This window comes from Pseudochaenichthys georgianus, chromosome 18 (assembly GCF_902827115.2).
Source record: "Pseudochaenichthys georgianus chromosome 18, fPseGeo1.2, whole genome shotgun sequence".
NCBI classification, from domain to species: Eukaryota; Metazoa; Chordata; class Actinopteri; order Perciformes; family Channichthyidae; genus Pseudochaenichthys; species Pseudochaenichthys georgianus.
Window position 1 is genome coordinate 2,697,641 of NC_047520.1, and position 22,298 is coordinate 2,719,938.

At 44.7% G+C, this 22,298-nt stretch overlaps 1 protein-coding gene across 1 annotated transcript; it reads right to left on the bottom strand.

Moving 5' to 3' along the window:
• Nucleotides 1-1,237: 1,237 nt before the first annotated feature.
• On the bottom strand, nucleotides 1,238-18,635 carry LOC117463556 (insulin receptor substrate 2-B). The gene is made up of 2 exons (XM_034105868.1): nucleotides 14,297-18,635; nucleotides 1,238-5,791 (listed from the first exon to the last, which is right to left on the bottom strand). Exons 1-2 carry the CDS (start codon nucleotides 18,300-18,302, stop codon nucleotides 5,787-5,789), a joined length of 4,011 nt encoding a protein of 1,336 aa, XP_033961759.1. The 5' UTR covers nucleotides 18,303-18,635; the 3' UTR covers nucleotides 1,238-5,786.
• Nucleotides 18,636-22,298: the final 3,663 nt, after the last annotated feature.

The following is a 22,298-nucleotide window of genomic DNA, read 5'->3' on the forward strand; positions in this document are numbered from 1 at the left end:
ATGCCGGCCGGTCGCCTGAAGCTGGATAAACACGGCGAACAAACCACTAACCTGCCGAGAGAGCTGCAGGGACGAGGAAGTAAGAGTGTTTTTTCACGTCGACAGCCATCTTTGAAGCGGGCTTTCAGCGGCCAAAGGGTCAGGAGAGGCAGTACGACACACGGTTATCAATTCAGTCAGAAACAACATGCTGTAGTCATGTGTTGCTGCTTCATTCCGGAAGCAAAGGGACTTTATGAGAAGGTTTAATTAAGTGAGCTCACGGGGAAGTCAAACAAATTAGATAAGACAGTGCCGCCATTTATAAGAGCACTGAATGAAATCAAACAACGACTGCAAACAATATAGATAAGAACACGGGGATAACAAGTCTCAAATAGCTCTTTATTTTCCATTAACTTCCCGAAGCCTGATGTAAATGTTGCACTATTTATTACTATAACAAAATAAGCTACAGAGCTACTAGAAAGACAGTCGGACCCGGTGCATTCCTCCGTCTGGATGTGGAGCACTTCTGCTAAATGTTTAGACACATTGCTCGTGTTACCGCCCTCACGGCTTACATGCTAAACTCTTATAGCACTTTTGGTAACGAGGATTGTCCACATCGAGACGGTACAGTTTAACAACACCTCGCAGCGAGTTCTCTCCGCCATCTCCTCCGTGTGTGTGTGTGTGCGCGCGTGTGTGTTGCTGCATGTAGCAGCCGCGTGTGTGTAAACTGCCCCGCCCCCTCGCACACAGACAGGGGAGATCGAAAATACAAAAAATATCGCATTTTGCAGTCTTTTTGCATATTAGAAACGGAGTTGGCGAAACTAAAACTGCAATAATACATATGACATATATTTTGTACATGTCTCCAGTACCGCTAACGTCGGAGCTTAACGGTACCACGGTCTTTAATAATTCAGCCCCGCGGGGCCCGTTTAATACCGGGGCTCGGTACCCATCCCTATTTATTACTCTAACAAAAGAAAGCGGAAATTAAACAAGGCTAGCTTTCTTTCTAGTGTTATTTCTCATGCTATAAGCAGTATTCATAATATATTATAAGTGTTGCTTGGCAGACAGACTGGAAGCAATCGGAAAACAAACATGGACGTATTATCAACTTCAACAAATTGTCAATTTTGTTATCATGTGCAGATTTAAACAATGTGTCAAGACTTTGAGATTTCCTAGAAAAACAACCAGAGTACAAAGAATAAAACCTTTTTATTGTAATAAACACGGTATATGTTCACAGTCAGGCCAAGCTTCACATATCTTGGCGCAAAAGTCAAAATGTTTTCTCATTTTTTGGCGGAGGGAGAAGAAAAGGATTGTCTCTAAAAAAAAAGGTGTCAGACATTGAGGAAATTGCAAATGTCCAATTATATATTTATTTTATGAGCAAATTCACATTTTAGACTGGCACAAGAGGAGAACATCCCTCTTCAACTTCTTATATATCATTATACTACTTCGCTATAGTACATTAACGTCACGTTGAATACTAGACTTTCTGTTCTACTCCTGTTTCTGAGGTCGTTTTCTGCTTCAAAGTGTGTGAAACATCTCAAACAGTCGCGGTGTCCATGTACACCGAACATATCTACGTTCAATGACTTTGATTGGAAGTGCTTTTCGAGTTAAGAGAAAAAACAAGTGTATCAAATGTGGTGGAAGAAGTATTAACTTAAATAGAAGTACTAATACAACAGTGAAAATACTTTAAAATCCCGCATTGTAAACCATAGTTAAGTAAAAACACGAGGTATTATCAAGAACATGTGCTGGAAATATGAAAAACAAATGTACCTTAACTTTTATATGATGCTTCTGGTTTAATGTCACTGCTGCAATGCGTACACTTGACAATGTGTATGCATTTAAGTTGATTCAATGTACTTTCCACCACTGACTTGGATTGGAAGTGCTATTCAAGTTAAGAGAAAACAGACGTGCGAAGTAATATCAAATGTGGTGGAAGAAGTATTAACTTAAATAGAAGTACGAATACAACAGTGAAAATACTTAAAAATCCTGCATTGTAACCTTAAGTAAAAACAAAAAAAACAAAGTTATTATGCAGTAAGATGTACCGTAACTATTATATATATATGACGCTTTTGGTTTAATATCACTGCTGCAATGTGTACTTTTACTTCTGTACTTTCCACTGGTGGTGTATGCACTGTGAAGGAGATGGACGACGCTCACACAGTGAAGAAGACGGTGAGACCACAGCAGTTACATGAACACATTTTTATTGCAATAGCTCTATCGAAAGCAAAAAAGTTTTGATAAATATAAACACTATGCCGATGCTCGAATCGCCTGCTCCCGCCCCCCTTTCCCTCCACGAGGAAAAGCGAGAAAGAAAAGAGAGAAGGAAGGAACACAAAAACAAAACGATAGGGGGGGCACCCGCCGAGGCGCCCATCAGAACATGAAAAAAGCGACAACTTGAGTTTTCCTTATTTACAGAAGGAGGATTTTCCATTTCCAACACATTTAACTCTTTTTTTTCTTCTTTTATGGTATATGGGACGTACGTCGCTGAAAAATAATGCACATACGAAAAATACACACCTCCACAGTATTTTTTTTAACTCTTTCTCTTTCCTGTAAAGCTAATAAACAACATCATTCAACTCGGAAACTAAGAACACACGAGATCTGCTTCCCAATCCCCCCCCCCCCCCCCTCCCGAATCCTCAGAGGAATTCTGGGGAACATACGGACCCGCGATGACCATCATCTTCGTCTTCATCGACAGCATTTCCAACCGTTAACTGTACTACACAGCAGCAAATAAACTGTAATATAGTTACAAAAAAATAAACATTAGGCAGAGGTCGTTGCCCATTTCTTTATACAAATAACTGCAAAATGCCTATGTACTCTTAAAAAAGAAAAATACTAGCCTTGCTTTGTTTTTCAGAGAAGAAGCAAGGTCGCCCCAATACGACAAAAACAACCAAAAATAAGATGATTATTCCCCTCTGTAAACTAGAATACAAAAGAAACCAAAATATTAGAGGAAAAAGGAAATTGCATAATGATGCAGCAACCCTAAGTCTTCTCTGCGAGGATTATATATATATATAATGATATATTACGTAGGTCTTCTCATTTCTCCACCCCCCCAACAAGAAAAATTCACAACAGCTGACTTTCAACATCAGAATGGGTACAATCGAGGACAGGTTTGAGGTTGAGTCGTTGCCAAAATAAACACAGATTCTGTGTAAATTCATGGTTGAAAAAAGGGGGTCGAATCCAACATGAAGGCAATCAGACACAACATTTAGCCATTTTTTGAATAATGCTTCAAATAAGTTACAGAGGCTTCTTCCAAAACCCCCCCAGAAATCTTGCTTTACCATAAAATAAAACTGAAAAAGCAACACTTCGCTGTAGCATAGTAAGTACACCAAACATGTTTTCAAAACATAACAAAATGTTCTTGGGCAGCAGCCGTAATATGATTTGATCGTCCGACAAGGGGGGCAAATGAAAAGCATGTCGAATTGTTCGTCGCGGACACATAAGACACGTCACAGGCTTTAAAAACAGCTTTTGGTGGGTTTGAAATCAGACCGTTTGAAATGTGGAGGATACGGGAGGGGGGGGGGGGAGTGGGGTTTCTGTACCGACGTCTTTGCGCTTAAACCTCGACACAAAACCGTCTTCAAATGAGGATTATTTAAAGACACTCGGCTCAGTCGCTCAGATTTCCTGCTGTGCGGCGCCACGGTGACGCGTCGCACACAAAAGAGCAGCGAGAGCGACAGGCCTGTTCAGTCTAAATGAATTAAAAACAAAACAACGAGTGGGAGGATTAAAAAGAAGGGGAATCAGGGCATTTGTAGCATTAGAGGAAAAAAATGCAATTCTGCGGGCTGTCTGGAAATAGAAGAGGAGTAAAAATGCTAAATATGGGCGTGTCGGTCTGTTAAAGTGTGTGTGTGTGAAGAGGACTGATTGATGTGTGTGTCCACCGCCTGTCCGAATGTGTGTGCGTGTGCATATACGGGTGTGTGTGTGGGTTTGTAACGGGGCGAGTATGACCAGCGCGCTGCACCTGGGGCTAAAGCTCAGGTTACTGGAAGCCCCTTTGCGTCACCAAGTGTGTGTGCGTGCGTCAAGAGAGCATTGACAAAGAGCCAAAATGGGGGCTAAATAGAGCAGACACGGGAGACGCCACATGACCGTGACATGTGTCTTTATGACGTGTGTGTGTGTGTGTGTGTGTGTGTGTGTCTATAAATGCCACAGCTGTAAGGTACACACTTCACTTGCAGATATTTTACGTGTGTATGTGTGCATAGGCGTTATGTTTGCATCCCAGTGTCAGCATCTGTACTTTGTGCTTTAACCTTTTACACTGGTACTGGTGTGTGTGTGTGTGTGTGTGTGTGTGTGTGTGTGTGTGTGTGTGTGTGTGTGTGTGTGTGTCCCTCGCTAACCTGAACTGTGCTACGGACCATATGAGGTCAAACTTTAGAAAAAAACGAAAACGCCTGCTTTAGTTTCGGACAAGTCAAAGTCGAGTTTCCAAAACCGCTACAAGCTAATTCCTCATGACATCTTTTTTTAAAGGAATAGTTTTCTGCTCGTCAGGTTTTCGATGATGCTAGCTTAGCTTAGCATCAAGACTTGAGACGGAGGGAAACAGCTAGCCTAGCTCTGTTTAAGGTCAACAAAATCCACCCGTCAGTTACTCGAGATCTCAATAATGACGTGATATCTTTTTGGTTTAACCTGCACAGAAGCCAAAGGGTACTTAAGACATTTCGGCATTTCACGAAATGGATTTACGAGAGGGATGGACAACAAGACTTCAGGAAATTGTCCTCCATAATAACAGCCCATAAAACACGAATTATTAACTTTACACCTGGGTTTTATGTACAGATTAAACAATACAAGTTATAAAATGTCAAACTATAAGCTTTAAAAGATACTGTAATGTCTAATTTGAAATTCAGACTCGGCTAACTGTTTCCCTCCGCTTCCAGTCTTTATGCTAAGCTAACTAGCCTCATAGCTTTTGCCAAAACGACCCCTTTAAACACATCAGTAATGAATAAAAAACAATAACACTTTCCAGCATTGCCGAGTACCATCGCTGTCGTGAAAGCAAACGAAGAAATGTACAGGAATATTTGTACCTATCGCAAGAAATAAATATATAATATGTGCTACGGAACATGAGGAGGGTTATGGTTTTAAGGTTGTTTCAGTACACTGTGGTAAAGAAGGTATTTGGGAACAATCGCAGTACCTGTGAGCTTGTACCATTTATTTGGGTAATCTATTATAATAAATCTACTCTATAACTGTACGGTACCATATCGAGGAAGGATAATGCATGGGGGGTAAAAAATAGAATTAAAATTATATTTTAAAGTCAACGCAACATAAAAGTCCGTACCATTAATGCCGTTGCTTCCAGCGTCCCTTTTTTAATACCGTATGGAGAGCCTGATAGTGAGGCTCTTTTAACCCCCCCCCCCACACACACCAAAGTCTGTTGAAAAAGCAGCGTACACTCGCAGCCTTGATGGTGAGAGGGGGGAAAGTATAAAAAAAAAAAAATCAGGACAAGATATGCATAAAAAACACTAAAATAATTATGAAATACACTTATAAAAACTGCAAGCATTTTAGTCATCTGTTTTTGATGTATCCAGAGCGGCTTCTCCGTCTGGGTGAAGAGGTCAAAGGTCGAGAGCCCCGACCAGAGAGATGAGGAAGAGGAGGAGGAGGAAGGTGGGGAACCGTTATCCCGACGCTCAGTCTGTAAGAGAAAAGGAAAGAGAAGGTCAGAAAGCGTTTAGGTCGCGTTCACACCTGCCTCGTTTAGTCCGGTGGAATCGAACCCGTTTAGCCGCTTGGTTCGTTTGGGTCGGTGCGAGACCTCCGAAGTGAACTCAACAACCGGACTCTGGCTTGCTAGTGAATGAGCGGTTCATCGCTGGGGTGAACGCAGTCCGCACCAAAACACGGGAAGTATTCACGAGTCACAAGAACGCGGATGTCAGCAGCATGAAGATAACCTGCCGATGCTCCAAAGCGCCGGTAGAAATGGTCAGGATTTGCGTTTGTACCCCCTGAATGTCTGACCAATGGGTGAACAGCATTTCCGAGCACATGACTTGTGTTTAAAGTTTATAGTCTGTTTTGCCCGTGTGAACGCAAACCTTCTGGAAAATGAAACCATGTAACAAACTGTGGTCTGGTGCGCACCAGAGAAGCGGACTATTAGGTGTGAGTGCGTTTTTGCGCATGTCAATGACAGAGGCGAAAAAACATAACGTTCCCCTCCAGCTTGGGGTTTTCTCCAACACACACTAATTAACCAAAGGTCAAAAATAATGAGGATTCAAATCTAACAGCTACTTAAAAAAAAGACACACACACACACACACACACACACACACACACACACACACACACACACACACACACACACACACACACACACACACACACACACACACACACACACACACACACACACACACACACACACACACACACACACACACACACACACACACACACACACACACACACACACACACACACACACACACACACACACACACACACACACACACTTCCTGGAGACTTACCCTAACCAAGTCTTCACCCTACAATTAATGATCCTCCAATTTGTCCCCATAAGGGAGGCGAGTCCCCACACTTGACTGTATAAACAGATGTAGGTCCCCACAAGTATAGTAATGCTAGTACACACACACACTTTCTAGGGCCCACTGTTAATTGACAAAACTATAACAAGATGCACGTTTTTCACTTGAAATACAATTAAATACTATACAAATTATAATGACTATTATCATAAAGATAGGATGAGAAATGAAACTGTCTTGTTATCTGAACATGGATTTTATATTTGTTTTACTTTTCACCCTGGAAATGGGTGTATGTATGTATATGTGTATGTATATATCATTTTGTTTATCTGTGCGAGTATTTAATTACAGAATTATCTTTTTTTTCTTTATCCTGCTATGTATGACTAACTGACTATCTATCCTGCTTCTACTAATTTAGTTGTTTAGACGTATAAACGATCCCATTGTTGAAATAGTAGAAGAAATTACCAACAACCAGACTTGTAAATAAGTTCAACAATATCATGGAAACAAACTTCTGGTCCTGTAATCAGTCACATTGGGTCTGAAAGCTTTTCAAAAAGACGCCCCACACATGTGAGACCCGGCGGCTCTGGCTCGCTCCACTCGCTGATTAAAAAAACCTGTTTGCCCGGTAAATAAGTGAGCGTGGCCGGTGAACTTTGGATCTCCGCGGCTGCCAGGAGACACAATAAGTCCGTTTCCGGCCTACTATCACGTCCGCTTCGGCCTCGTGTGACCCTGTGTGTTTCGTGGCCGGAGTCCAGCTGGGTTATTCCACTGAGAGCGAGGCTTTGTGCGAAACAACAATGTGAGCGGCACGCCACAATACAGACGCTTTGACAGCTGGAATGCTGCTGCGAGTGTTTGTCCGGGGGGATGAGAGAGAAAGGTGGAGAGAAAAAAGACAGGAGCACACGGAGAGGAGGAACGACACTCACTTAAAGTAAGGTGACCACAACTAAGGGACGCAGACAAACCTGGCAACCCTAAAAGACCTGAGGAGGAAGAGCATCGCCAAACTGAAACTCAAATACCAAGACTTTGACGTAAGGAGAAAACAACAAAATTACTTGGGATGATATCCAAAGTGAGGTGACCACAACTAAGACCTCATTCACACCAACGCAACTCCGGTTCAAGCTCCGCGCTCGAGCTTTTCGGGTTCAGAACCGGTTCTTCGGTTTAGCTCCGGTTCTTTTCACACCGCCCAGAGTCCGACTGGTGCCGAGTCATTGCGTCATCGTTTGCGTCATGACGTAACCGTTTGCGTGCCTGCTTCATGAAGCCAAACCGCGCGGAAACCCCTCACAGCTCACAACAACAACAACAACAACAACAACAATGGCCGATTATGCTCCAGCTTCCTCTGTGCCTCTTCAGAAGACCAGATTCCCAGCAGGTAGCTGGTCTCCTCAGTGGACCACTGCTGCTTGTTACGTTTCTCCATCGTTGTGTACAAACTGGATAAAACGCCGGCTTGTTGTTGTTGTTGTTGTTCAGGAGTTGATCCCGCCCCCGCCTCGACGTAAGCGTGACGTATACGGTGCTTTCGCTGCAGCCGGACAATTTTTTGGTGCTTGAAACTAACCGGATTCCGGAGCTAAGAGGCGGCTCCGCTGCGGTGTGAACAGGAAAACCCGATGCTTTTCAAGCTCCGGCTCCGAACCGGCCCCGAAACACCGTCGGTGTGAATGAGGTATTTGGGACGCAGGCAAACCTGGCAACCCTAAAAGACCTGAGGTAGAGGAAGAGCATCGCCAAACTAAAGGTAAAATACCAAGACTTTGACGTAAGGAACAAACAACAAAATACATTATTTACTAAGGGGAAAAAGGGACATTCAAACATGCGTCACAGATTGAGAAATAAAATGTTTCAGTGGCCCAAACATCAACCGAATGATAGCCTACGTAAGGCGACCACAACTAAAGGACGCACACAAACCTGGCAACCCTAAAAGACCTGAGGTAGAGGAAGAGCCGAAATAAACTGAAAAAAACCAAGAAAAATCAGGTGTCTACGTTATATATCTGCATCGTTTACATTTCTCTGTTAAGACATCTTTTCTTATACAAATACATTTTTCAAAAGGCTGTTTTAAGTTATCTTTACTCGTATGTATTTTCTTTGGCAACGCTAACATGTGTCCCACGCCACAAAAAGCCCCATTGATATTAACTGAGAAAGACGTGGAGACAGAAACAGAGCAGTTTGAGGTATCTGGGTTTTCTGCAGTCTCGTCCTGGACTTTAATCAAAAACCACACACACACACACACACACACACACACACACACACACACACACACACACACACGATGTTTTCTCGTCATATAAGTTGTGAAAAAGGTAAACACGTCTAAGATAAAACCAGGATAAATGAGTCGAACGAACGCCGTCGTGTTTTTACACACAGACTTTCTCTTGTAAAACATCTAACGTCACATTCCAGTGAGTCTCGGGGCGCTCTAGTAAAACCCTGCTTTATTATTACCGTATGTCAGAGAGAGAGAGAGAGAGAGAGAGAGAGAGAGAGAGAGAGAGAGAGAGAGAGAGAGAGAGAGAGAGAGAGAGAGAGAGAGAGAGAGAGAGAGGAGAGAGAGAGAGAGAGAGAGAGAGAGAGAGGGAGAGAGAGACAGAGGGGGAGAGAGAGGGGGAGAGAGAGGGAGAGAGAGACAGGAGAGAGGAGGGATCGGCTACGATATCTCCTAGATCATCCATCTTTTAGCTAGCTATTCTCCTCTCGAGAGACGGAGAGAGAGAGAGAGCCCGCTGCACGTGGAACTCAGTTCGCTTTCTCCCGTTCGCAGGACTTCCAGAAGTAGTTTGTAAAACATGAACGAACAGAAGCTTCTATGAGCTTCTGAGCAGGAGAATAACAGCTGTTCGCTAGCATCGAGTCGCCTGGAGCTGCATTTAGGCTTTATGTCAATAACTGTATCAATTCCTCACTATTTCAACGTCTTGAGTTCAATATGACGCCTTCCATTAACCTTAGGTCCAATTAATAGGCGAAACGTTTCGTATGGAGGCAGAAATAGTGAAAAGACTGAAATATGGACGCGTGAAATATCAAATTGCAGTGCGGCACGATACTTAAGGCTAAATATGTGAAAATATCATTAATTAAATAATCGATAAATCCCTTTTATTTGGAAAAATAAGCAATCCTATCTTACTACCACATTAGCAACATGTAATCATTGATTACACAGGTGCATCGCTATAGCAACAGAAACCTTGAGAATGAAAAATAGTGGAAAGACTGGAATATGGACGATCCAAATTGCAGTGGGCACGATGTTTAAGCAACATATGTGAATATATCATTATATATTCAATATTGTGAGACATCCTAGCTTTGTTTGGGACAGATACTCTTTCAAAAACATGTAATAATAGTCGAAAAATACGTACATTTTTCAAAAGCATGCAGTCCTGGCTTACCATCACATGAGCAAAAGATAATTGCTTACACAATGCAACTGAAATATAAACCTCGAGCCACCTCATGAATGCAGTACTTGTCACACAGTATTCCTACACTCTCGTATTTCTACTTTTTCACCACCAGATCCGAGTACTTTTGACACCGCCAGAAAGTAAATGGCCTTGTGATGCATGACGGTTAATAACTCTAACGTATGCGGGTGAATATACGAGGCTATTTGAGAGAGCCCTCCGAGCAGAAAGGGGGGTCGCGTTACCGGCGTGCCTCGGACCGGCCCATAAACTGGTGTCAGTCTGGAAATAGACGTGTAAATATAGAAGGGTTTGGCAGAGGAGGTGGGAACGAGAGGAAAGGGCAGCCGTGCACCGTCTCCTCCAGAGGTGGGGGGTGACCGAGTGCATTTACTCCAGTACTTTATGTTAGTAAAGTGTTTTGTTAAAAAGGGCCTGAAAAACTAAAAGAGACCGAGATCAAAAGACGCCGTGGAGGCCGTTTTTAACCGTTTAATGTACGGGTGAGATATATTACAATCTGAGTATTCTTCTATACGAGTTTTGACGATTGTCTTTTTGACAGAATATAGTATTGCTTGTACCATCTTCTCCAGAGGTGGGAAGTTATTACATTTACTCAAGTGTTTTACGAAGATAGAGCCGCCCGGTCACGTTGTTTCCATAGCAACAACAACTTCCTGTCAAACAGCGCTAACTCTCCTTCAAAATAAAAGCCTACAAAATAGGAAGCCAAGCCAAATTACACTTAAGACATATTCTTTCACACACAGTGACGTCACGAGCTACCCACAATGCAACACACGCCATATATATAAATACGCCATTTTCCTGGAGGTGCAAATATAAACAGCTAGCTAACGTAGCCAGTAGCACACTAGGTTTTTTTTCTGAATTAACGACCGAATAAATCGCTGCATGTCTTCGGATTACATCTCTGGACTTGAGGGTGTGCTCTCGGTCGTTACCAGCGTGAACTAGAGCTGTGTGGGTTGTCGGATCGCCCTTACAGACTGCCTGCAGACGTATGGAAAAACGACCCTCGAAAGTGGCCTTCGTCGATTTTGGCTGCATCTACGTCTATCTTCTGGAAACACCCGGTGAACACCCCACTTGTCACAATAATATTATCATGCCATTGCATATATGTGGTCTTTTAGAGTTGACTAGATATTGATTAAGGCAATAGACTATGATATTCAGTACAGCAAGCTTAGCAACACCTAGACGGTGTACGGCTGCTTGCACCTCGCGTGAAACGGCAGATACCGGAAGTACGGTGTCGCGCTCGGCCCAATACCCGTACGTGTGTGTGAAAGAATACAACGAAAGCACAATGTCCTTTTCAATTTCAAAGAACACAAATTGAGTTACCTTAACAAATAACAATAAAACAACAATACTGTAGAATAACAAAATGAATGCCGTGAATAAACCGAAATGCACGCGTTGAAGCGGTTCGCTGCCGATTACTACCGAATATCCGGAGCCCGAAAAATGGTATTCGGGACAGCCCTAGCGGAAAACCATCAGTGAGTAAACGTAAAACACAACAATACAGTCTTGTTTTCTCTTTGCATGTTTTTCTTGGCTCTAAAAAGTCAGCAAAAGTCAGATTAATTAAGTTATTGAAAGTATGATTGGTTGCAATACTACTTGTCGTTATGACAACAAGGTTAAAAAAAGAACCATAAACCTTGTTGTTGTTAGGGTTAGAAAATGCATCAAAATATATAATATATCCAAATCGCAGGAAGACTTGTTAATATGTTAAAAAATACTATTTGTAATTAACTATCGTCGAGCTGCAGAGACATCAAGACCAACACGATGTATTCTACCGACTGTTTGGAAAGGATCTCAATTTAAGGATGCAAGGACAAGAGATAGTAGAGGACACTTTGAAGTGTTCGATCCAACCTCTCAAATGTATTTTCTGTGTGTCTTCAATGTGTAATCAAAAAGCAAAAAAGATTATCAATCCCTGCAAAACTGATTTGCATTATTAAACTAAATATTTTCCAAATGGAGCGCAACTCAACGCAAAAGTGCTATTTCTTCCTCAAAGTCACAATATTCCCTCCGTTCTCGTTCTCCGCCCGGCATCGCCCGTAAAGCCCGGCTGATTTAACGTTGCATCTAATATTTACGGCTACATTTCCCTGACAGCTGGGCAGAAACCTCCCTTTCTCTCCCCGGGTCAAGGATCCAGGTGTGCACGCATCGCAGCTGACGGGAAGTGCATTCCTGAGCGATGATGATGCGTTTCCTCCCGACTGTGTGCCTTGACACGCCGCCGCCGAAAATTACAGCGCCACATCAAAGGCTGCCTGCCATGACTCAGCGCGTATACACACACACACACACACACACACACACACACACACACACACACACACACACACACACACACACACACACACACACACACACACACACACACACACACACACACACACACACACACACACACACACACACACCAAGTCTTCACCCTAAAATTAATGATCCTTATGGGGACCTCCAATCTGGGAGGCGAGTCCCCACACGTGACTGTGTAAACAGATTTAGGTCCCCACAAGTATAGTAATGCTAGACCACACACACACACACACACTTGTGCTCGAGCGCCAGTTGATCTCCACACATTCAGCACTGATTTACACGACACACACACGCTTTCAACACACACACACACGCTTTCATCGCACCACGATAAACAAATGAGTCAGCCAGCGTTTGCAGAGAATCCTGACTCATGCACACACACACACGAAGCGAGAGTCGGGGAGGATGGGAGGGGGAAAGCAGGGAGGATGAAAGAGAGGACACGATATGGGAAAGGAGGCGATGAAAAAGGGGAACGAAGGACTGAAAACTGAGTCAAAACATCTTCTTGCACACACACACACACACACACACACACACACACACACACACACACACACACACACACACACACACACACAACACACACACACACACACACACACACACACACACACACACACACACACACACACACACACACACACACACACACACACACACACACACACACACACACACACACACACACACACACACACACACACACACACACACACTTTTTTTATTGGTTTTTCAGTTGAATTAAAGTTCAGGGTATCAACTGTGACAACCAATCAAAACGTACGGAAAGTAACCATGGTGCCTCTTGTGAGGATTCTCTGCTTTTCTTTGTTTGGAATGTAATATTTTAAGTTTTTCTACACGAGTTTCCTCAACACCGCAAAAAGTAAACACTATCCAGATTCATCCAATCACAGCACTGCGTTATGTGTTTGCCAATATGCTAACCGCGACCGCACTCATCCTGCTCTGTAGAGATAAATATATATTTTAACATGTCTCAAGTGACAGCCTTAGCAGCGGACAAAAGGCTGTGAACACACACACACACACACATTAAGTACACTCTGCAAACATGCTGACGCAAAGAACACAGCGGCACGTGCTCAGACAGGCGGAGAACGCGACAAAGACAGGAAGTCGGGCCCTTTTTTGGGGGGAATTCAGTCCTCACTTGACCTCCGATGAACCTCGAGCTAATTGTCTACTCGACGTGAACCACATATCACTGCCACTTCCTGTTAGAGGCGAGACTTCCAGCTCCCTGGATTGACGCCTTCAAAGAGGAACTTCTGGCTGCTCAAAGCGCTCCAACGCAGCCTCGTCAAGATCACAGAGACTCCATCCAAAATAGATTCGCGAGATAAAATGCGACTAATAATAGCACGCGGCACTTCGGGTTATTTTAGGTTTCAGGGAGGGGAGAAAATATCCTCGTTCACTCATTTTCTCACACACACACACACTGTCAAATGTGTGTGTAGACTGTAGTAAAGCAACGATTGTATTTCCTAGATATGAAAGGAGAGAATAAGCTTTTGGATTTTAGAACAGGAATGTAAATTAACTATTTAATTTGGGTTTTAATTCGAGGTCATTTTAGTGGTTTTGCGATTTTTCTGTTCTGTTTTCGTAACTAGTTTCAAAATATGTTTCTTACTCGTTATGTGCACTCGTTATTGTTTTTATGCATCTTCTCTCGCTCTGCAAAGGGCTGCATCTCGCATGAAAGATGCAACATAAATATAAAAATATGACTAAGCATCTTTAGACCCACACACACACCTGTATACTCGCCCTTCGTTGTCGCCGTGACGCCGTCTGATTTGGTGAAGTCTATGCTGGCGTAGGCTCCGTTCTCCGGCGTCGGCACCGTCCCCGGCGTCGACGCCAAACCCCCGTTGCTGCTCCCGGCTCCAGACGTTACTCCCGCGCTACTCCCGTCCTCCCGCAGCTCCAAGGCGATGTAGTTCAGGCCGTTCTGGTATCCCACGGACATGTCCCTGCACATCCTGCCGCCTCCAGAGGATGATGATGCTGCTGCACCCATTTCCATGGATCTCACAGGAGCATGGTGAACCGGCGACTCCCTGCCGAGACCCTCCATGGACACCCACATGCTGTCGAAAGACGCCGAGCTGGTCCACCTGGAAGCCTGACCCTCCGCCAGGTAAGGGGCTGTGGGGTTGGCCAGTGTTGGGGGGTTTGCCGAGGGGACAAGTCCAGACGGAGTTGAAATCGAGGAAGACGTGGAGGAGAAAGTCTCTGAACTGTGTCTCCGTCGGCCTTGCGGGTCGGCTCGAACCACCTTGGGCTCCGGCTGTTGTGTCTGCGCCCTTCCTGGGCTCGAAGGGGTGAGAGGAAGGAGAGGGGGTGAGGTAGAGGCGGGGGGTGGGTGGCCGTAACATCCCTCTATCACACAGAGATGCTGCAGCATGGCTGTCGGACTGGTTCGAGTCCTCTCACCTCTGCTGAACGTCATGTCCGTGTAGTCGTCGTTCATTGACCGCCAGTGGTCCCCGGCTCCAGGAGAGGCCCCAGGGTGGGTAGCCAGGGGCCGGATGTAGCTCGGTGGGTTCCAGGGGGCGACTAGACTGGGTCTGGGTGATTGTTTTTTACACCCAGAGGCGTCCTGCTGATCTGCCCCCACCTCCACACTCATATAATCCTGGTGAGGGGAGGAGCGGCGGTCACTCGAAGGAGGCGCTTCGTCTTGGACAGTGTGGGGATAATCGGGGGGCTGTTGTTGGTGAGGATAATGATCGCCAAACTCGATGTTAATATACTCTCCGGGACTTGAGGGTCTTTCGGAGGAGCTGACGACAGGTGTCGAGGTGCCTGAAGACGCCGTGGGGGGCTCACTAACCCGCGGTGGACCGTGGAAACTTCTTCGGCCCAAAGGAAGGCGGTTCGGCCTCTCGGCGCGTCTGTCGGCCATCGCTGCGGTCGTGTGATGAGCACCGTAAGGCGGGGGTGGGTGTGAAGGGGTTAAATTGCCGCTACTGCCTCCCCCGCCCCTTTTCTCTGGTGTCGACATGGAAGCTGTGGCAATGGATGAAAAAACTGGCTTGGCAGGAGAACTCATGGGGACATACTCCCCATATTCCTTCTCATCCCTCTCTCTGGTGGGGGCTTTGTAGGAGCGGGGGAGGGAGAAATAAGGGCTGTAAGACTTTGGGGTGCCCTCAGGTGTCCCAGGTGTATAATACCCACCGTTCCCTTCATTCGGGGGCTTTCGTGACCCGCCGCTGCAGTACGACATGTCCATATATTCTCCATTTTCTGGTCTCTCTGCTATGTTGTCACCCCCATCGGGCATGCTGGAACTACTGTGAGGGCTGGGGGAGGCCGGATGTCCTGGGGAAGGAGAGCCTCCGCCCCCTGGGAGCATCATCATGTAGCCGTGGGAGTCTTGGGACTGGAGCTGGTGGGCTGAACGGTGCCCTAAAGTTGGACTGTGAAACTGCGGGGAATTAGAGACGGGGTGGGGGTAAGAGCCGGGTTGCATAGGCATGTAGTCGGGGGGAGTGTCCTGCGACGAGGAAGCCACGCCACACATCATCGGCATGTAGCCGCTGTCTTCTTTAGCAGAAGAAGAGGAAGATGGAGGAGGGCGGTCAGAGCTGGTTTCAGTACGGGAGAGAGTGGAGGGTCGGCTCGGCTGGCTGTGCTCGGAGCAGGAGCTGTAGTCGGATCGTAGCGATGACGAAGAGGACGAAGGCCCGCCACGAAGCAACCCGCTGCCAAACGGTAACACGATATCCGACCCTTCTTCCAATGAGAAGTTGGTCTGGGTCATTTTCTGGTAAACGGCTACTCCAGAACCGCCAGTCGCTCCGCTACCGCCGGCAGCAGCCGCCGCCGCCGCCGCTCTGGAGAACGAGTGCGTCCTCCTCCTCAGCGACGACGAAGAAAAGCGGTCCTCTTCCGTCGTCGACGTGCTTTCGTCGCGTGGCGTGTCTCCTCCGCTGTTGTTTCCAGAGCCGGTGCCGAACACTTCCCGGTTCCAGCCCATGGCCATGTAGTCGTTTAGACAGTTCTCTTCTCTGATTGGCGGCGTGTTTCCGAGGGAGTCTGGCGTGTTGCTCCGCACCCGGAAGTACCTAAAGTCGCCGGGACTGGATCCGTATTCATCCGATGAGTTGAAGCCTCCGTCGGATGGAGAGCCGCATATCGAGGCGCTCGATGGGCGGGTTAGCGTGTCGGAGACGGAGCCATGGCCGCTACTGGAGGATACGCTAACTGGGCTGGTGGTGGAGGGGAAGTGGGAGACTGGGAGTGAGGCGGAGCGGGCATGGTAAGCGGCCGACGTCCCCTGGATGGCTCTGACGTAGCGTCCACTTCCTGTGCTCGTACCAGCATTTCCTGTAGCGACACCACTGCTGCCGGCGCCTTCCTGGCGACAATGATGGGCCCGTGCCGAGTTGAGGTGAACCAGACTTCCTGTGGCGGAGCGAAACGGCCGGTTCATCGTCCCCTCGCCCTCACTGGATGTTCGGAAGCGATAACCACTCGCCCCGGAGCTTTTACTCGACGGCGGCGTGCCGACGACCGACTCTGTTCTCGACCGCCGCTGGAGTCCCGTCTGGCTCGGAGGCAGGTTTCCAAGATGGCGCCGCGTCGTGATGAAGGGCATCGGGTTGGAGCCGGATGATTGGCTCTTACTCCTGGGCCGAAACTCTGCAAAAGCTTTCAGGGCTTTCATTGTCTCCAAGATGGTTTCGTGCATGTTTTGGGCCACGACGGAATCGTCCACCTGCATCCATATTTCCCCGGGCCCGATAGAGGAGGAGCGACCCACCTCAATGAAAAAGAAACTTTCTGAATGTCCACAGCGTCTGATATTCATCAACTGGAGGTTAACACAGGGGGTTTCAGAGTTCAACTTTACCAGGTGAACCGTTTTCGTTGAGAGGCATAGCCGGTACACACCTGTGAGGTTTTTAGTTTGACCCAGTCCTTTAGGTTTCACATTCACCTGCCACACCTCTTTAAACACAGTACCAGGGGTGACAGTACCATATCCATCATCTAAATCATCTGAATCCACATGCCCTTTTTTGCCCTCACACATCAACTCACTGACAGCCACGTACCAGTCCTCCTGCTCCAGCTCGTTTTCCGCCACAATGGCAAAATATTCATCCTTAGTGTAAAGCGCAATGAGGTGTTTGTTTTTGGAATCCGCCCTTTTGTTCACCGTGAAGCACTGGTAGAGGTAAATAACCCTTTTCGGGGGAGAAGCGGCCACCACTCCACCGCTTGCAGCAGACGCGGCAGCAGCGGCGGCAGCAGAGCGCAGGCTGCTCCTGAATTTCTTCTCGCTGTCATAATACTCCAAGCGGCTCGGACCGAGGTGACTGGCAGCCCTGAGCACAAAAAACCTCTTATGTCCATGTTTCTGCTTCCTTAAATAGCCACATTTGCGAATATCATCCACAACATCCGAGGTGTTAGTGACGCTCACCGCCGCGTAGACATGGCTGCCGCTAGCGGCGGGCGAAGCGGCAGATTCCTCCGCGGTGGAAGAAGAAGAAGAGGCTTTCCTGCAGCCTGGAGACTCTGCAATGTTTTCCCCGGAAAGATGCTGCTGCTGCGGGGCCAGCTGGTAGTGATGGTGGTGGTTGGAGGGCGGTAGATGTTGATGCAAGCGAGAACCACCACCAGCACCACCTCCGATATTAATTAACTGGGAAGGGGGTTCCCCGACCGATCCGTCTCCATTTGTACCGTGCGCCTCCACCATCAACATCACTGCTTTACCCTCCTGGTAATTCGTGAAATGTGCCATTCTGCAATCAAAGGTCACTCGTTACTAGCTATTCGGAGTGGAGCTAGACCCCATTCTTGTTGTTTTTGGGAGACGAGCTCCCAGAGTCCGGCTAGGCCAGTTGGCTCAGATTTTTTTAATGCAAAATCCACACCGGCTTTGTTATTCCGCCAGAAAAGTAGTCCTCTCGTCCCTTTTTTGTATTCCAACGCGTGCTTTTTTCTCACGGATTTAATCCTGCCTTGTGTGCATGGCCACGCACTGCCGTGTTTTCTATAATCGGGAGGGATCCGGCTAGCTCGGGTTAGCAATCCGTTCCCTTCTCCTCCTTAACACATCTCTACGGGCGAGAGCACAAACAACACATGACCCTCCGCGTCACACAGCAAACGGGAGGAACAAAGACCCAAACACGGCTTCTGATTGGTTTGTCAGTTTGATTGACGTTCAGTGAAGGCTGTGGCAACCAATCGCTGTGGGATATTCGAGCTTTTACGTCAACACATGACCCTCTGCGTCACACTCCAAACGGGAGGAACAAAGACGCAAACACGGGCTCTGATTGGTCCGTCAGTTTGATTGACGTTACATGACAGCTGCGTCAGCCAATCGGTAGAGGGTATGGGTGCTTTTGCGTCAATAGCTGCCACCAATCACGTTGCAGAGAGTTTTACTGAAGTTAAAAATAAGGCGGTGACTTCAGGGATGATCTGGAGTCTGTTGTTAGGGTTTACAGCTATTCTTTTGACGTAGAAAGCTGATCCCAGACCTGCAGTCGAACCAAAAAGCCCCCGGAGTCTTCCCCCTGTAGCTGGGAGCAGACAGGTCTGGGGTCAGGCTTTAGGTTTAAAAAAAAATATATATATTTCAGACTTTCATGTATTTTATAGGAGCCATTACCCTGAAATAAAATAAATAACAGCTGCTTACACATAATTGTATCAGAAATACTACTTTTATATTTCTCGCTTTCATTAATATATCATAATTCATAGAACATATGATCCACAAAAATATTCAAAAGTAACAAGATGTATGCTTAAAATATGAGCATTAAAAAAGTAAATGAAATGAGAGACAACCAATTAAATACATATCTAAGAAGGATTAATATAGTATAACAAATATTTGTATTTTGTATGTTTTTTACCAAGTATAATTTTGAATGCAGTTTTGAGCAAGATTTAGTTGAAAAATGTAAGTTAATCTGCAGCAATAAATCATGGATCCACAAAGGCCACATGTAGGCAATTAATCATGATTTAATCAATGTTGTCCATGTAAAAATCTTACCAAACAAATGCAGAAAAAACAGACTTCCTCTGTAAAAGAAAAAATCTAAAATCAAAGAAGTAACTTCAATTTTGAATGGATAATTACGCATTTCACTTGACACTATTCCCTGTAGTTTTTTACCTTGTTTAACATCCCATTTCTCTCTCATCCACCTCGAAGTAAAAGCTAATTTAGTGACCAGATCACTCTGATCACGCCCTGAGAATATTAACAGCTCCCCAAAATCTTGGACCGGTTTCCTGCAAAGCCCGAGGTTTAGTGAGAATCCGCTTGAGAGTTTGGGAGTCGGCCAGCCAGCCAGCGTGTCAGCTGGTGTGACCTCACACGGCCCGTAACGCTAAAGCCAATCCCCTCCTTGGCACACTGCGGTGAATTCAGATCAAATCCACGTTTCATTACACCCAGCCTTCCACGGCATCTGTCTTTTGTCACGCTTTTGAAAAAGTATTTCACCTCAGGATGCTTTTGAAACTTTGGACGAAGCCAAAGTACGTTTTTTTCCTCCCGTGTCTTTGTGCTAAGCTAATGGCTAATGTGGATATATTCTAATGTGTGCATATATATAAATGTGGCTGTTGATTATATAGGGTATACATATTTGTAGACGTATTTTTGTATTCGGGATTGTGGGAAGGCATTTCGATCTCTCTGTCTGTACACACAAACTGAAAGATTGACAATAAAGTTGACTTTGATTCCTTTAAATTGAGCAAATTGCTTAACCTTTTAAAGATAAACAATGTTCCTCATATTTACTGATCATACAAAGGAAACACTTCAAAAATGTATTATAATATTTATTTTTCTTAATTTAGTTTATAAGCTCAAAATAGTCTTGTCTTATTGTGTATTGATGATGCAAAGGTGGCCACAAGTCTGATACGAACAGATCACATTTACTTGAATAACTTTGGACAGAGCCAGGCTACTTTTTCCGCATGTCTTCTTGTCTTTGTGCTAAGCTAATGGCTAACTAGTGGCTAATGTTTCTCAAAATGTTGAATTAGAAATTTGCAAGTTGCTTAGAAACCTTGAGATACTTCTTACCATACACTATACACTTCTTTCCTCACATTCAAAGATACTTTCCCCCCTTGTATTCTTGTCTTTGTGCAAAGCTAAGGGCTAATGATTGGCTAATGTTTCTCCAAAATGTTGACTTATGACTTTAAATTTAGCAAGTTTCTTCAAAAACTACTTTCCTCATATTTTAAGATCATGCAAAAGCGAGGCCTTCAAACATCCTCTTCATTCACCACGCTTTGAGCAAGTATTTAAGCAAAAGTACACACATCCTTTACTCAAGTAGAAGTACAGATACTCGTATTTAATTAAAACTCTGGTAAAAAAGTACTGACTAAACTTCTTTACTCAAGTAAAAGTAAAGAGGCTTTGAAAAGTACTTCAGTAAAAAGTACCCATAACTAGCAGCTGTTTTAAAGAGTACCTGACCTCCCTTTATATTAATAGAACAATAATGTCATTGTTAGCTAATGAATGTTTCCATGGTGAACAACGGCAACATGACAACGTTTCCATTGGTCCCTCTTCTTTAGAGAAGACCAGGAAGTGATGGATACACGGATCGTGTTCCAACCAATAGGCACGCAGTGACTCTAAAGAATAATGACCACGCACCAACACACATTCAGACTAAAGGAACCAGCTGTTTGGGAAATGAGAGAAGTAGAAAGTACAAGTATTTGAGTTCAACATGTGAGAAGTAGAAAGTACAGGTATTTGAGTTCAATATGTAAGAAGTAGAAAGTACAGGTATTTGAGTTCAACATGTAAGAAGTAGAAAGTACAGGTATTTGAGTTCAACATGTAAGAAGTAGAAAGTACAGGTATTTGAGTTCAACATGTGAGAAGTAGAAAGTACAGGTATTTGAGTTCAATATGTAAGAAGTAGAAAGTACAGGTATTTGAGTTCAACATGTAAGAAGTAGAAAGTACAGGTATTTGAGTTCAACATGTGAGAAGTAGAAAGTACAGGTATTTGAGTTCAACATGTGAGAAGTAGAAAGTACAGGTATTTGAGTTCAATATGTAAGAAGTAGAAAGTACAGGTATTTGAGTTCAACATGTAAGAAGTAGAAAGTACAGGTATTTGAGTTCAACATGTAAGAAGTAGAAAGTACAGGTATTTGAGTTCAACATGAGAGAAGTAGAAAGTACAGGTATTTGTGTTCAACATGTAAGAAGTAGAAAGTACAGGTATTTGAGTTCAACATGTGAGAAGTAGAAAGTACAGGTATTTGAGTTCAACATGTAAGAAGTAGAAAGTACAGGTATTTGAGTTCAACATGTAAGAAGTAGAAAGTACAGGTATTTGAGTTCAACATGTAAGAAGTAGAAAGTACAGGTATTTGAGTTCAACATGTAAGAAGTAGAAAGTACAGGTATTTGAGTTCAACATGTAAGAAGTAGAAAGTACAGGTATTTGAGTTCAACATGTAAGAAGTAGAAAGTACAGGTATTTGAGTTCAACATGTAAGAAGTAGAAAGTTCAGGTATTTGAGTTCAACATGAGAGAAGTAGAAAGTACAGGTATTTGAGTTCAACATGTGAGAAGTAGAAAGTACAGGTATTTGAGTTCAACATGTGAGAAGTAGAAAGTACAGGTATTTGTGAAGTAAAAGTAAAAAGTCGTCAGAAAAATAAGTAGTGGAGTAAAGTACTGATACCAGAAAAATGTACTTAAAGGTGGGGTAGGTAAGA

Coding starts and splice junctions, on each gene's coding strand:
- LOC117463556 (XM_034105868.1), bottom strand. CDS start 18,302: ATGGCACATTTCACGAATTACCAGGAGGGTAAAGCAGTGATGTTGATG.